The sequence below is a fragment of the Typopeltis vanoorti genome, chromosome 5, assembly GCF_054136105.1.
Source record: "Typopeltis vanoorti isolate ZY-2024b chromosome 5, IOZ_Tvanoo_1.0, whole genome shotgun sequence".
Classification (NCBI taxonomy): domain Eukaryota; kingdom Metazoa; phylum Arthropoda; class Arachnida; order Uropygi; family Thelyphonidae; genus Typopeltis; species Typopeltis vanoorti.
Genome location: NC_143553.1, coordinates 90,919,981 through 90,936,169, shown reverse-complemented (window position 1 = coordinate 90,936,169; position 16,189 = coordinate 90,919,981). Strand labels below are relative to the sequence as shown.

Genomic DNA, 16,189 nt, shown 5'->3' with positions numbered 1-16,189 from the left:
TTGAGGATTTCCATTTTTTTGTTTATTATTATATAATCTATACAATTTTTAACTTCTCATTTGGGGAGGTCCAAGTATAATTATGATTTTTTCTGTGATAAAATATTGTATTAGCAATAAATAGGTTATTTAACCTGCAAAAATTTAGTAACATTCACCTCGTTCATTGATTTCATCAATCCCAAACTTTCCTATTACATCTCTTTCATCTTCTGTGAATGTTCAATTTTAGCATTGAAATCACCCATGATTAAGATGATCTCTATTTTCTTGTTTATTTCATCTTCAAGAAATTCTAGATATTCTTCTTCTTCATGAAGCTGATCAATTTTAGATTGATATACTTGAATTATTTTTAAGTATATGTTATTCTCTTTTGTTTTGAATCTAGCTGCCATTATTCTAGAAGATATTGGTCTGGTTTCTACGAGAGAAGTGATCACATGCTTTTTAATAATTAATACAACTCCTTCTCTATGTTATTGATCTTTTCTACCTGTATAATATATTCTGCCACATTTTAGTTCTAACACATGCCTTCATCTGGCCAATGGGTCTCAGCAATTCTGATTACATGCAATTTAAATCTTCTCAATTCTTTCTCAATCACTTTTAATTTTCCAGGTTTGAATAGTGTCCAAACATTAATTGTTGAAATATGGCTAATACTTTTGGCAGACCACATTGTAAACGTCTCACCTGCCTTATGTGGTATTAGAGCAGGCGTGTTGATTATCCTGTATGAAGCATTTTTCAAATCACTTGTAGCTGAACTACTCAAAGTTTTAAGGCAAGTACTGCAGCCGGCTTGCCACTCCTCTGCTGCAGTTTCCATAATTATGGTAGGACAGGTACCTGGGAGAGAAGGCAGACTCCTACAGCATGAAGGCAAAAAATAGGAAAACAGGAAAGAATCATCCCTAGCCCTCATATCCTCTAATAGCATTGGGGAAAGGAGCAAGAAGAGAAGAAATGCATGGGGAAAGAAGAGTAGGGACCAGTCTACAGTTAACATAACAGATGTATATTACATGAATTAAGGCATGGTCCAGCTTCAGGTGCCTCGGGTCTGCCATACCTATACTCACTAAAGTGAGTCCTTAAAGTGAATATATATATATATAAGCTATCAATCTTATGTCAATACTTTCTATTCTATTAATTCTTTATGGGGAACACTATCAAATGATTTATAATTTATGAAACAAACATCTTTCTACATTTTTTCCCCTAGTAGTATTCTGCTATTGAAGATGCCTCTCCCCTTATTCCTTTATTTTTCATAAATCCATGTCAATGTCCTTTATTTCATTTGCTGTTTTTGATTTTATTCTTTCTAGTGTAATTTGTAACAGAAATTACAAATTAATACTGAAGTTATGTGACTCATTAGGCTTACTAGTATGTAACTATACATTCAATGTAAAAATTTCACTTTCATATATGTGATTAAACAGTTTTCTTTACTCTTCTATCCCATTTTCTTCTAAGGCTTTTAACATTTCTATATGAATGTCATTTTGACCTGGAACCCTTTCTGCCTCATTCATCTTTTCAAATAATGCATATCATTAACATTTATTCTATAACTCTTAGTAATTCTTCTTTTGGTATTGGAGGACCATTAAACTGATATTATTTCTCTCTCTCCTCAACTCCGAAAATATCTGAAATGTAACTTTTTCTAAACTTTTTCAGTTTTGAATAACATTTTAATATCATTACTCTTGACTGAAAAGTTTCACAAATCATTAATTTCTTCTTTATCATTTCTTTTATTCTTTTGGATACCTCCTGAGTTTATTTTTATTTCTAGGTCTTCTCACTCTGTGCAAATAAGCAGGGCTGATTAAGAGTCAAATCTATATAAATGAGAGGATACCTTCGCACAGCTGTTAAAAGAAAGGTGGATAATGGACTAATGCTTTTGATTTAATATCCAGTTATCAACTTCACATGGATCTGTCTGGATACTAAAAAAAGAAGGATGGGCTGGCAATTTAGGGTTTAGATAACCAAATAAAAGATGTCATGATTAGACAACAGTCATAAGGGAAAGGAAGGAGTACCTATAGCATTCAAAGCTAACACAAAGATGAAGTTCTTGATTGGTAGGCAATTTCAAGTAGAATGATAAAGGGCATTTATCAAAATGGGGAAATGTAAAATGAAACTTATTTGTGCCTTTAGTCCAATTGAAGGTTCTACTAAAGAAGAAGTAGAGCAATTTTCTGAATCAGTAGAAAAAAGCAGTTCACATATAAAGGAAAAAGAAAAGCTGATTCTTATTGATCTAAACAGGAAAGCAAGAAATGATTGCCATCATCAATTTTCTGATATGTACCCACAAAGGTTGTACAGGATACTTATGACAGAACCACATGATTAAGCTTAAATAATTACTAAACTCTTTTCTACAGTTTTCCTTCAAATTAATCTATTACTTGTCAGCACTCCAATATTGTCATACCTAACATTTCTGTTGGAAGTTTTTTTTTTTTTTTTTTTTTTTTTTTTTTTTTTTTTTTAACACTTGGTTAGACTAGAATAAATTTAGTTTAATCCTTAATCCAAGTGTAAGCAAAGTTTGTGTCTGAAGTATCTTCAGGACTGAGGAACTCGTGGTAAAGGTGGACCAAGCTCTCATCACTCCTTGTCTTAGTATCTCCCACAATGCAAAGCACATCTCCTTGCAGACATGTATAATGCTATGAATTAAAGGAAAGGTCACTACCCAGATCGGTTTCGACCTTTATTGAGGTCTCATCAGTGGGAGCCAGACCCAGAGGCAGTGATACCAAGGTGGAAGCAAAGGAGAAGTCATATTTACTTATATGAGTTGCCAAAAGGTGTCTCATCTTATTATTAAATTACTCTGGATTTAGAGAAAGATGTTGCAAGTTTTTAAAGTTTTTTTAAGGTGAGACACCTTTTGGCAACTCGTATAGGTAAATATGACTTCTCCATTGTTTCCACCTTGGTATCACCACCTCTGGGTCTGACTCCCACTGACGAGACCTCAATATCGAAACCGGTCTGGGTAGTGACCCTTCCCTTAATGCATAGCATTATACATGTCCGCAAGGAGATGTGCTATGCATTATGGGAGATACTAAGACAAGGAGTGATGAGAGCTTGGTCCACCTTTACCACGAGTTGCCTCAGTCCTGAAGATACTTCAAGTGCAAACTTTGTTTGCTTACACTTGGATAAAGGATTAAACTAAATTTATTAACATTTGTCTTCCAAAGTACTTCTGAATGAATTACTCCATCTTGGTCTTCCTCTAAGGTGACCTCTCTTAAATGACCAACCCACTTAGGATTAGCCCTGCTCACACATTCTTGAATGCTAACAATGTCGGGCTGTAGTTTTTCTCAGAAATCTTATCAGTTGTATCTATTCTTTTTCATCTGATTCCTTTTATAGTGCTTTTTCTTCCATTTCTAAGCTTTTTCAGCAGCCTAAAGAATATTTGGTGATATTTATCTGCTATATTTTCCAAATCTTCCCATAACTTTAGTTATTTTATACACAGCACAGCTTTCTTACATTTTTATTTCTATTTTCTTAAGGTGCCTGCTGACTTACTTGCCAGGAATGTCTGATATGATACCCCCCCCCCCAGTACTGCCTTATTAACTTCTTGAGTCTGCCATGGAGTTCTAATTTTCCTATTCTTACAATTTCACCATATGCCATCCTACATATGTTTTCCTATACATATTTGCATTATAACTGAAGTTTATTGTAATACATGCTACAAAATTAGTCAAATTTTTTATACTAACCTCTGCACAAGCTGTTAGGCAACCTCCTCGATATCCCTGAAAATAAAAATAATAGTAATAACAAAATAATAAATAAATACCATAGTGAGTGAGTGAGTGGGGGAGGGAGAGAGAGAGAGAGAGAGAGAGAGAGAGAGAGGGAGGGAGGGAGAAAGAGAATGTATGTATGTATGTGCATCACACTGACTAGTATACTTTTGAATTAATCCAGTAACCTTACTTAAAATCTTCACTATGTTCAGAAATGTATTCTCCTCAAAGGATGTAGATGATATCACTTGTTTTATAAGGAAATTGTACTGCATTGATTAATCTATACTTTTGTCATCTTCAGTGCTTTTTCAATGCTTTGTCAAAAATATCTGTTTTTATTCAAATGATTATAACTTCGCATTAACTGTTACTGCAAATTTCTTTCTGTCTTTAACTCTCTCTCTCTCTCTATATATATATATAAAAGACAGGAGTAGTGATATTCATCCTTAAAGAGAAAAAATAAACTTGGAATATGGAGGTATAAAAGTTACAGTGGCTGGTTTGCATAATTCAGAAGGCATGGTCAAAGGACTGAATTCTAGATGATTACACTAGAGATTATACAGAAATAAAACTGAGCGAGAATTACAGAGGAATCACCCTACTGATTATTCCAGGGAAGATTAATGCAAGCATACCTGAGAAAAGTCTAAGAAAAATTGTAAAAGAGGAAACTTCAAGAAGAACAAGCTAGGTTCAGACCAAATAATGGTTATCGGTTATTTATCAGGATCAGATTTTTAATTTAAAACAAATACTTGAGAAGTCATAGAAATATAACAATTAACCGTATTTAAGTTTTGTTGATCTAAAAAAAGCACATGACAAGATGCTAAAAAAAAAAAGTTCAAAACACTATAATTATATGGTGTAAACAGGACATTATATGGTGTAAACAGGACATTATATGGTGTAAACAGGACATTATATTGAGCAGCACAGTGTACATTTACGTCCATCCATCAGCTCATTAGACATCATCAGATGTTGTATGGCGACTCCTTTCCTTGGTAATGTTCCACACCAGTCCTTGCCAGGTGGTCCTATCATAAGCCTTTCTGGAGAAGTCAATCCAAACACACCGCCCATTTATTTCAATGGAGGTCTATCCTTTCCTCTTTTTCCAGGAACTTTACCTTCTATTGCTGCTTTGAAAAGTCCTCTCCTTTCAACATGTCCAAAGTATTTTAACTGTCTTCTATCAATATCTTTAAAGAGCCTTTAAGTTCTGCTGATCTTTTCTAGCACCCACCCATTTGGTCACCTTTCAGTATATATCCTCAGCAGCCTTCTGTAGTACCTCATTGCAAAAGCAACTATCCTTTTCCTATCAGATTTAAGTTCTAAGTCTCACATTCATAAGACACTGTTGAAAAAGCAGTTGCATCTAAAAACCTTAACTTTGTTCCCATGGAGATAGATCTATCCTTCCAGATTTTAGAAGAGTCTCTTACTGTTGTTTAAGCCATTCCTAATATTCTTCTGAATAGCAATTCTTCACATTAATAATGGATCTCAGGTACTCAAACTTGCTAACTTCAATTCTTTCTTCATTAAGGTGAACTTGTTTCTCAGGAGCTTTTCTGTCTGTATTTCCTTTGAGAACCATAATCTTTGTCTTGTTAGGATTGAGTTGAAGTCCTCTGTTCTTACTGATCTCATCAACTTTGTCTTAGTTCTTCCTTGTTATTACAAAGGAGTACTGTATCATCAGATTAATGATTAATCTACCACCTATCCTAATTCCTGTCTTGAGCTCATCCAATGCCAAACACATGATGTCCTCAGTATAGACTAAACAAGTGAAGAGAAAGTAGGCATCCTTTTCTAATTCCCTTTCCAACCTGAATCTAATCAGTTAATCCAATACCTGTTCTTACCATGGCATCTTGCTCACTGTACATGTTAGCTATCAACCTGATGTGTTGAGGAAAAACCCATTCTTTTCATTACTTCCCACAGTTTCATATGCTGAATACAGTCAAAAGCTTTAGAGTAGTCTGTGAAACACATTACCACAGGGAGTCAAAAGATCTGATTTCTGTTACCCTTAGCTTTCATAAAATCTGTTCCTCAGGCATTTCTGCCTCAACTGTGGATTCAATCCTATTTAGGATGATCTTTAATAAAAATCCTCTTTGCAGGAGAGATTAATAGTTCTATAGTTCTTGCGATCCTTTGTATCTCCCCTCTTATATAGTGGTATGAAACCGACTTCCCTACAATCTCTAGGCCATGATCCTCTCTCTCATATCCTTGTAATCACTCTTATCCCTCCATCCCCTGTGGCCTTAACTTTGCTGGGATTCTAACTGCACCCGGGGCCTTATTGTTGTTAAGCTGTTTAATTGCTCCTTCAATCTGATGCCTAAGTAGAGGAGGTTTTATTTGATTTGATTTTTTTTTTTTTATAGAGCAAAGACATCAAGGGTCATAATGCGTCAGGACACAGGTCACAACAAAACATATGGTAATTGGTTAGTACGTTAGCAGAACAATCACAAACATCCATGCCCTTGGTGGGATTCGAACAGCAGCCTCTTGGCTGGAGAGTGGATACTCTTAACTTGGCCAACTAGGCCAGCGTGGAGGAGGCTCCAAACCAAAATTTTCTTTTTGAGAGGACACCTCCAAATTTTCCTTATCCCCTCTGGTGTACAGTTCCTCACATTTAATGTGAGAAACTGTACACCAGAGAAATACATGGAAAGTACTCTTTCCATCTATTTTTGATTTCCAGTTCTTCTGTTAGTACTTCTGCATTCCTGTCTTTGATGACATTCAATTTGGGTTTAAACTTGTGCTTTTTGGTCATGAATTAACTTCCTTTCATAATTGTGCCTCTTCATCTGGAATTCTATCTCTTTGCATTTATATAGAAAATTTTCCTTGTCCTGTATGATGGCTTTTCTCACTTCTATATGTAATGTTTTATATTCTTCAGTCCTGGTGTCTATTTCTCCAGCCACCTCCTTTCATGATTTCATGTTGAATCTGATATTCAATGTTCTCTTGGTCTTCTAATTGGGCCTAGATACTTCTTGACTGTATACTCTATTATATGTCCTCTTCCCAGAGCATTTCAGGTGAGTACTCCTCACTAGTCTGAAAAAGATCATCCAACCATGTTGAAGTTTCTTCTGTGAACCCACTAGGGATTACTCCGATACCAAATCTTGTGGGATGGACCCGACTAGGAAGTTTTTTTGAGTCTCCTTACTTTGACCATGACCATGGTCAAAGTAAGGCCACGTTCATGGTCAGTACCACAGTCTAATCCTGGACAAGTATGCACATCAAAGATGCTTGACTTCCACTGTTGGAGAGCCAGGAAGTAATCAATCCTGGACCTACCAATGTTAGATGTCCAAGTATGGGTTCATTGTGGGTGTTTCTGGAAGCAGGTATTGGTAATAAGTACACTTATCATGGGCAAATTTTAACAGTCTTTCACCATGGGTGTTACATTCACCCCAAACCAAACATTCCACAGTCAGGATTCACTCTTTCCACTTTTGCATTCAAGTCCTCTACATGATGAAAAGTACATCCCTTCTTGGCAGGCAATCTAACACAGTCTGTAGGTTTTCATAGGACTCCTCACTCTCTTCATCAGACCTATCTGTGTGGGGCACATAAACTACAATGATTGACACATTGGTAGGATGAATCTTAAGTCTAATACAAAGTATCCAGTCATTAATGGGATTATAACCAAACAGAGCTCTTGCCTGAACTTTTCTCAGTTCCACAGCTACTCCAATATTTTGAGTCACCTCCTGAATAAATAACTAGCCTTTTGAAATGACCTTCTCTGTTCCATCTGCTCTCTGAAATTCTCAGGATGTCAATTTTATACCTTTCCATCTCTTTACAGACAACATCAAGATTACCCATCTGTAGACCCTGTACATTCCAAGGTCCGATATAAAGTTCATCTCTGAGATTAATCCCACACCTTCTGTATTCTTCAATAACAGTGACTTGTGTTGGAGACTGTAATATACTTCTCAAACAGGACCCTCTGCCTGTACTCCAGGTACCTGGGGTTTGCCACTCCCATACTCACTAAAGTGAGCCCTTGAGGGAACATCATTTATTCCAGTTGTTGGAATTCAAGGAAGTACAGGAATATGTTTTGATGTAAAATCAAGTATAAAAAAATAAGGATGCACATTATATCCACTGTTATTCATCATCTATATGGATCACTTTATGAAGGAAAATAGCAGTAGGCCTGATATCAAAATTGGAGATATTCAACTCAGCCCTTTATTTTTTGCAGATAATGTTATACTCTTAATTAAATCCAGTACAAGTCTACAGGATTCTAAAAGTAAACTGAATAACTCTAGTATGAAAATCAGTAATAAAAAGGCAAAACTATGAAAACAAGCAGGAACATCAAAAACATCAGCCGCATCTTAAAGGGAAACCTCTACAAGTAAAACATTCAGGCCATTTAGGCACAATTTTAGTGAAGATGGCAAATTAAATATGGAAATATATAAAAGAATTAGCTAAACTGGTATGACAGGAAGCTAACTAAATAAATTTATAGAGAATAAGATAGAAATTAGTCAAACTTCTCAAGTAACTACTTAAATGATAGTGTTAATTTATTGATCTGATATCTGGGCCAGAAATAAAACACTTGATCAAAGACTGGAGACCATAGATATGAGAGTTGTGAGAATAATTAGGGGAAGAAAAAGATGATGTCAGTGGCAGAATCGTGTCAAAAATGAATATATTAGAAAGAATCCCGCCATTATTAGCATTCAAGAATGTGTGAGCGCTAATCTTAAACAGAAAGGAAAATAAGGGGGGGGGGAGATCTAAAGGAAGACCAAGGCATATTAATACAGTAAGAAGTGCCTTAGAAGACTGAAATATAAGTCCAGACAATATTGAAGTTCTTAAAATAACAGATTAATCTGAAGGAAAATTGTTGATTGCACATTAGTAATGATCATTACATTTTCATAAACTTTTCCTCTACAAATATACTGCCTATATTTGTAGAGTGAATGGAATGCGTTACCAGAACATGTGAATGCAGAGAGTGTTAAGGATTTTAAGGTTCAATATGATAAATATATTATCAGTTGAATGAATCTCCCATGATGAGTCTGCTGACTCCATGGAAGCTGTAATAATAATAATATCTCTCTCCTCTTGGTAATAACCAAACTAAAACCTAGTCCATGTTCCTTTTAGAAACATCAATCTTCACTGGGCCAATCTTGGTCTTGTTTCCTTTGACTTTATAGCAATATAACAATCGGGATACCTTCCATAATGTCTATGCCACTTTTCTATGATACAATTACTGTTTATATTCTTCTGATTCTAACACTTGCTCTGACCAAAGAAATGAAATAATCTTGTTGGAATGAGGACCTTCATCTCTCATTCCTCAATTCTTTGGTTCTCCATCAAATATTATGTTATTGTATAAGAGATGGATTGCATTTAAATGGTTTTGGTGCGAGTCATTTGGAGAGGCTGCTGCTGGAAGTGAAAGTAATGAGTGCAAAAGCATGGCAATGAGGAAGAGCTGAAGAGTAAAGAAGATGGATTAAAGTGGTACTTATGAATGGAGAAGTGGGACAGCATGAGTGTAGACAATGACAGAAGAGGTCTGTAAAGCAAAAAGGCAAACGAAGGACTCAGAGTGGACACCCAAAAATTGTTGGAATAAGTGACACATGCTTGAATGAAGATGACCTAAGAGGAAAAGAGATGAAAGGATATAATGTTTTGTGAAGACAGAAAAGGTAAAAAAGGAGATGGAGTGCTGATAGAAAAAATGATTGATGATAGAAAAGGAGTTATGCTCATGCAAGATAGAGATTTAAGGGGAGAAATAGTGGTAATGGTTTTCAGGCAGTATGATGTGAGATTAGAGGTGAATAGAATGAAATACTTAGTCATGTGGCACTACGGACCTGGTAACGTGGAGGCTAGTGACCATGAAATGTATAAGCAAATTATCCAAGCAAAATAGGAAAACATGGATCATTATGAGAGATTTTAATTAAGGCAATATAGACTGGAATGATGACATAGCATCTGGAAGTAAATAAAATGAATTTTGAGTTTTTGAAGGACATCAACCTCAGGCAATATGTAACAGAGGCCACACAAGAATCAAGGAACTTGGATCTGATCATTTCAGATTTTGTCATTATAAATGAGATGTTAATGTTAAAACTGTAACTGTTAAACAATGTTAAAACTCCCTCCAGCTGGTAAGAGTGACCATGAAGTGATCACCTGGTTAGCTGCAGTCATGTGAGGACTGTGAAGAAGAATATATATCTGGAACTACAAAGCTGGTGATTGTAAAAAGCTAAGGAGACAACCTGCAGCTGTTGCATGAGATCAGGAGTTGGGTAAAGGAAATTAAGACTGCATGGGTGATATTCAATAATTATTTAGTGGGAGCAATGTCTAAATGTATTCTGAGGATCGGTAAGTTAAATAAATCTATGAAGCTATACCAGAAGCCTTGACAAGATATCAAAAGGCTTGACAGCCATTTGAGGAAGTAGTAAGTTCTCTTCATTTGGACTGTTTCCAATTCTGGTTATTTATTTATTTTATTTTATAACAGATGTTGTGGAATGTAATGTAGGGTGAGCGTAAAGCCAGATTTCTGATTTGAGCTATTTGAAATGTGACTCAAGGGTCTGTTTTAAAACCATTCATTTTTAGTCTGTGAGTTAATGATATTGCGTTTGAATGGGAATATTCAGCTGTTTGCAGATAATGCAAAGTTTAGAAGAACTATAAGAAGGTAGAGCAGATGTGGTTTTACAAGATGACTTGAATAGACTGAGCAAATAGCCAAAGGAGTAGGATAGCCAGTTCAATGTTGCAAAGTGTGAAGTTTTAAAATTTGGAAAATGAAGATGGGATGTAGCATACATTCTTGGTGAAGATATATTGGAGGAGAAGGAAATAAGAGATCTGGATGTGATGATGGATGGGAATCTAAAATTAAGAGGACACATTTCTAAAACTGTGAAGACAACACAAAGAATTCTGGTAATAATGAAGAGAATATTGACTTAAAGTAAGGAGATTCTTATTCCACTGTATGAAGCCTTGATTAAGTCACAATATGGACTACTGTGCACAGTTTTTCAGATGGATGAAAAAGTATTAGAAAAGGTCCAGAGTCAGTTGCCTAAGGTAGTTCTAGTCTCTGGAATGTTGAGTATGAAAGAAAGTTTAGTCTTGTGGATAGGAGGAGGAGGGGGGGTGAAATGATAGAGACATATAACTTTCTAAGGGATGTTGAAAAGGTTTTTCATGGAATGTTGGGAGGGAGAAAAGAAGAGATCGTCCCTGGAAGCTGTATAAGGAGAGTTTGAACAAAGGAGTGAGAAGAAAGTTTCTTGCATGGAGAGTGGTGAATCATTGGAATATATTGCCTGAGCGTGTGAATATATTCAAGGCGTGATATGATGAGCTGTGTCTAGGACAGGAGAATCTACCACAATGAGTCTTTGACTACAGGAAGGTCTGGGAATAATAATAATATATCAAAGCACTCCAAAATAAAAATTCAGGATATCTCAAATCAAAAACATGGGTTTGCGCTCAGCCTACACACTACAGACTGCAACATCTGGTAAATAAAAAATAATTAAATAAATAAAATAATCAGAAGTAGAAAGGCATGGAAGGATAGAAACTGCACTAGCAGCTTCTATCCTTCCGTGCTTCCTCACATATAGATAGTATCTTGATAATACCAACCAAAGATAAGCACTTAGCATCAGTCTTCTCTTCTGAAGCTCGTATAGATAACCAAGGCAAATTAACCACTGATATATCACAAACAGTTAAATTTCCTGTTTGTATATCTTCTGTGATGCTTCACCAGAAAGACAAAATCTGGATAAATAATAAGTCTCGTGGTGCAGACAATATCCATAAAACTATGCTGTTTCTGCTCTAGAATTAACATCCATCCAATATTGCCTATTCAAGCTTACATCTAAGCTTGAATCGTTCACATCTAAGTATCAAAAATATCTTCAGTATGAATACAAAAATTAAACATGGCACATGTAATATAACTGAAGAATCAACAATGCAATATGCTAGTAATATGAGAATAAAGTAGAAAGTGTGATCTAAATTGCTCTGAAGTCCAAACAGCATATCTTATACACATTTCAAAAAAAAAAAATAAAAAAATAACTAGGGTGAATGATTTTTCATGAGGGTTGGGGGGGGGGGGGGAGAACAACTTAATCTAAGTAGATTTGATGGTGATTAAGGCGACATAGCTAATTTATGAATTAATTTAATTAAGGTCTCATAGCTTACTTATACAAGTATTCCAAAAGAAAACAGATGTAGGACTTTAGTATTTTTCCACAGAAACCCATTCATGGAGATGGCAAGTTCATCAAGTCCAGATTGCTTTGATTCCTGGAATTTAAAATACTCTAAATGTTCTCACAATGCAAAGTTGCAGATTTGCTAAGTTTGGCCCAAATATGACAGACCACAATTGCAGGGAATTTGATATCAGGCCAAGGGAAAAGTCAAGTAATAGGCCAGTGGACTTTTGGACCGAAGTAATTTGGAGATTCAATCAGATACACCTCCGACATGAGATGGCAATACAGTTAACTTCTCAGGAGGATGGTGATGGAGACATTCCATAATTGTTAATAACAATATTGACAAATGATGGGTGGCTTAACAGTCAAAGCCAAATAATTGAAAGGAGACCTCCACATCACCTTTAATTAAAAGAATACAGAGAACCAACTGGGACTTCTGACCTAATCAGTCCAATGTCGAATCCTTGCCTCTGTGTAGTGTGCCCCAATAGTAGGCATCCACTCAGTACCAGTTTAAACCAAAAATACATATGATGGAACAACAGGATGAGATTTCATACTGGCTGGGGCATTGCTTAGTTAAACAATGCCCCACTGTTTATGTCGAAGACTAGGGTAAACTGTGAAAAGTCACCTACTGGAACAAACTCCATCTAGAAGAAGAAAAACAGACCTAATAAGAACTGAAGATAGGAACAATCAATATAAGTGATATTAATGGAAAGAAAATTGAACTTGCAGAAGGCCTGGAAAAGCATCACAAGGACATCATTGGCATTACTCAAACAAACATCTTACTAAATAATAACTATAGGAAGTTATATTCAGGAAATATAACATGCCTGAATAAAAGGCCATACATGAAGATAAATTTCAAGATTGGGAGGCAGTTTCCAGTAGAGTTATGTGAGTAACTTCAAAATGGGGAAATGGACAATGAAATTTAGCTGTGCCTATGATCCCACAGAAGTTTTTCCTAAGGAAGAAGTGGAGGAGGGTTGCTTAAGGGCCAAAGCCTTGTACTTTGTTTTTTTTTTAGTTATTACAGCAGGCAGCTGACAAAGAAAATGGAAAAAAGGTCTTTGTTGGAGATCTAAACTGCAGAGTAGGAAATGAATCCCACCAGACATACAGGAACATTTTGGAAAAAGGGCAATAATAATAAGTATCTGTTGGACTTCTGCTCAGAACACAGACTAGTCATTACTAACATCATGTTCCAACATAAAGGGATACACAAGTTCATGTGGAGAGAAGACACAAGAAATAAGAAAAACATCAACTATGTCATTGTTGATAGTGATATGTTCATGAAAGAGTTATTCAAAGCAACAAAAGAAGAACGAGAAGGTGAAGTTCGCAAGTCTGTTGCCACGCATATCACAATATACAAGCCCCCACATTACCCAAACCAACATGCAGCACTGTCTGCAGTGGTGCAAAGAACGTGTACTTAGGGGATGTGGAAGTTTGGAAAGAGGGGGTTATGGAGCAATGAATCATGGTACACCTCTACCAAGCAGATGCTGGTAAACATCTCTTACCAGAGTGTGTAACTCCACTATGAAATTCGGAGGTGGCAGTGTGATGGTATGGTCCTGTTCTTCCTGATCTGGCCTCAGACCTATCTCTGTTTGTAGTCCACAAACATTGAACTCCGAAAGATATCTGAACATTCTGGACAATTCAATACTTCTTTGTGGCATTTTTATGAAAATGACTTGTTTCTTTGACAAGACGATACGGTGTCATAAGGCTGTTGCTGTAACTGCATGGTTTTGTGGACATGAACATCACCACACTTGACTGGCTTCTGATCTCAATTACCATTGAACATCTGCGAGATGAATTGAAGTGTCGGGTAAGGTCAAGGGATGTTTGTCCCCACAACAATCCAAGACCTCATTAAATACCTATAGGAAGAATGTTCAAAATTCTCCATAATATTGTTGCAGTCATTACAGTGAAAGGAGATCCTACATCTTATTAAAATGGGTGTCATGGCTGTTTGTTCCTCACACTATGGTGTCCACTGACTTCTTTCCAAGCAGTGTATATAGAAAAATATCATTATCAGTGAAAATATGGAAAGAAATGCTTGCTTGCTTTCAGATGATAAAAAATATGTTTTTTTTTATCATATACTCTTTCTAAGGTGGTCTTTTATCATCAAGTAAAACAAATTAAATCTTTGGTATTACATACTTAAATATAAATTCTCAAAAAATGTTTGCACATTTCTGTGCTAATAACATAATAAAAACAAGGATAGGACAACTATTCGGCTCCTGACTTTTTATTTATTTAGCAAATGTTATACTATACAATTCAAATTTAATATGGGGGGGGGAGGACTGAAAAGTTGTGATCAACACCTAGAACAAAAATGATACTAAAGCAACTGATATAACCATAAGAAAGAACATATCTTAAAATCCTTTAACTCCCATCTTTCATCAAATTATAATAATTCTTTTTCCTTCTTCTTTTAGGATATATAAGAAGGCATAAAATTAATTAATTTTTGTTCTAGGTATTTATCAGAACTTTTCAGCCCCCCACCCCGTCCCTCATATCGAATATGGCAGCTTAGTGAATCACAGATGTTAATTCAGACTTTTTAATAAATATTTGAAAGCAATTTTATTAGTAAGCCTGGAAACATATAGAATATTATAATGGTTAATATAACATGTTAAAATTATTAGAAGAGAGAGAATATCACACACTGTCAAGTACTCATAAATGTCAGTTTTATATCGCATGTAAAAGAAGGCTGTTATTTAGGATAAGGTTCATTATCATCATCAAATTCCTAGCATGTACCCTCAAGGGGTATATAGGATATAGGACACCCATTTTCATGTAGTACAATTTCATAGTACTACATGAAAAATTTACATCATTAACTTCCTATCTACAATTTTCCTCCAAATCAATCTGTCACCTGTCAAGACACCAACATTATCATATCTTATATTTCTATCTTCTAAGGCACTTTTTATCGTATCAATCCACCTATACCTTGGTCTTCCTTTGGGTCTCTTTCCTGCCAACCTGGCAGAGAACACTTGTTTTGCTAATCTTTTCTTTCCCATTCTGTTTAAGTGACCATAACATCTGAGATTAGCTCTGTTCACACATTCTGTATGCTAATGTCAAATTCTTTCCTAATATCTTTAGGTTTCGTTTTTAATATGATATTGTCATTGATGCCATTTGTTCATGCCCCTAATCTTTCTCAGGATTCTCATATCTGTGGTCTCTAGTCTTTGATCAAGTGTTTTTCTTCTAACCTAGCTCTCAGATCCATAAGTTAAAATTGATTTGAACACAGTCTTCTATACAGCTAATTTAGTGTTTTGACTAATTTCTCTCTTTTCCATATAAATTTATTCAGTTGACTTCCTACCACACCAACTTTGTTGATCCTATTGTCTATTTCTATATTTAATTTACCATCTTTACTAAAAATCGTGCCTAAGTAGCTGAAATGTTTTACTTGTTCTATAGATTCTCCATTCACAATGCAGTTGATATTTTCAATGCTTCTGCCTATTTTCATTGTCTTTGACTTGTTATTGTTGACCTTCATACCATATCTATTACAACAGTTATTCAATTTAGTCAGGGGAATCTTGCAGACTTCTAGCAGATTTTTTTAGAAGTATAACATCGCCTGCATAAAGCTAAAAGGTGGGATTATCATCTTCAATTTTGATATCAGGTTTAATTTAGTTTTAATATGATATTGCCATTGATGGCATCTGTTCACGCCTATAATCTTTCTCAGGACTCTCATATCTGCGGTCTCTAGTCTTTGGTTAAGTGTTTTACTTCTGACCCAGCTCTCAGATCCATAAGTTAAAACTGGTTTGAACACTGTCTTGTATACAGCTAATTTAGTGTTCTGACTAATTTCTCTCTTATTCCATATGAATTTATTCAATTGACTTCCCACCATACCAGCTTTGCTGATTCTGTTGTCTATTT

General features: G+C 35.5%; 1 protein-coding gene across 7 annotated transcripts in view; it reads right to left on the bottom strand.

The window, feature by feature from the left end:
- The window catches only part of LOC150106647 (glutathione S-transferase C-terminal domain-containing protein), a 300,229-nt gene that overhangs the window by 225,554 nt on the left and 58,486 nt on the right, over positions 1-16,189 (bottom strand). For all 7 annotated transcript variants that reach the window (XR_016548323.1, XR_016548324.1, XM_090392600.1 and 4 more), the window contains one exon: positions 3,792-3,827. Coding sequence is in view for 5 of the 7 variants with exons in the window: in XM_090392600.1 (XP_090248726.1) it covers positions 3,792-3,827 (36 nt within the window). In the remaining 2 variants the exon portion in view is untranslated. The remainder of the gene's footprint in view (positions 1-3,791; positions 3,828-16,189) is intronic.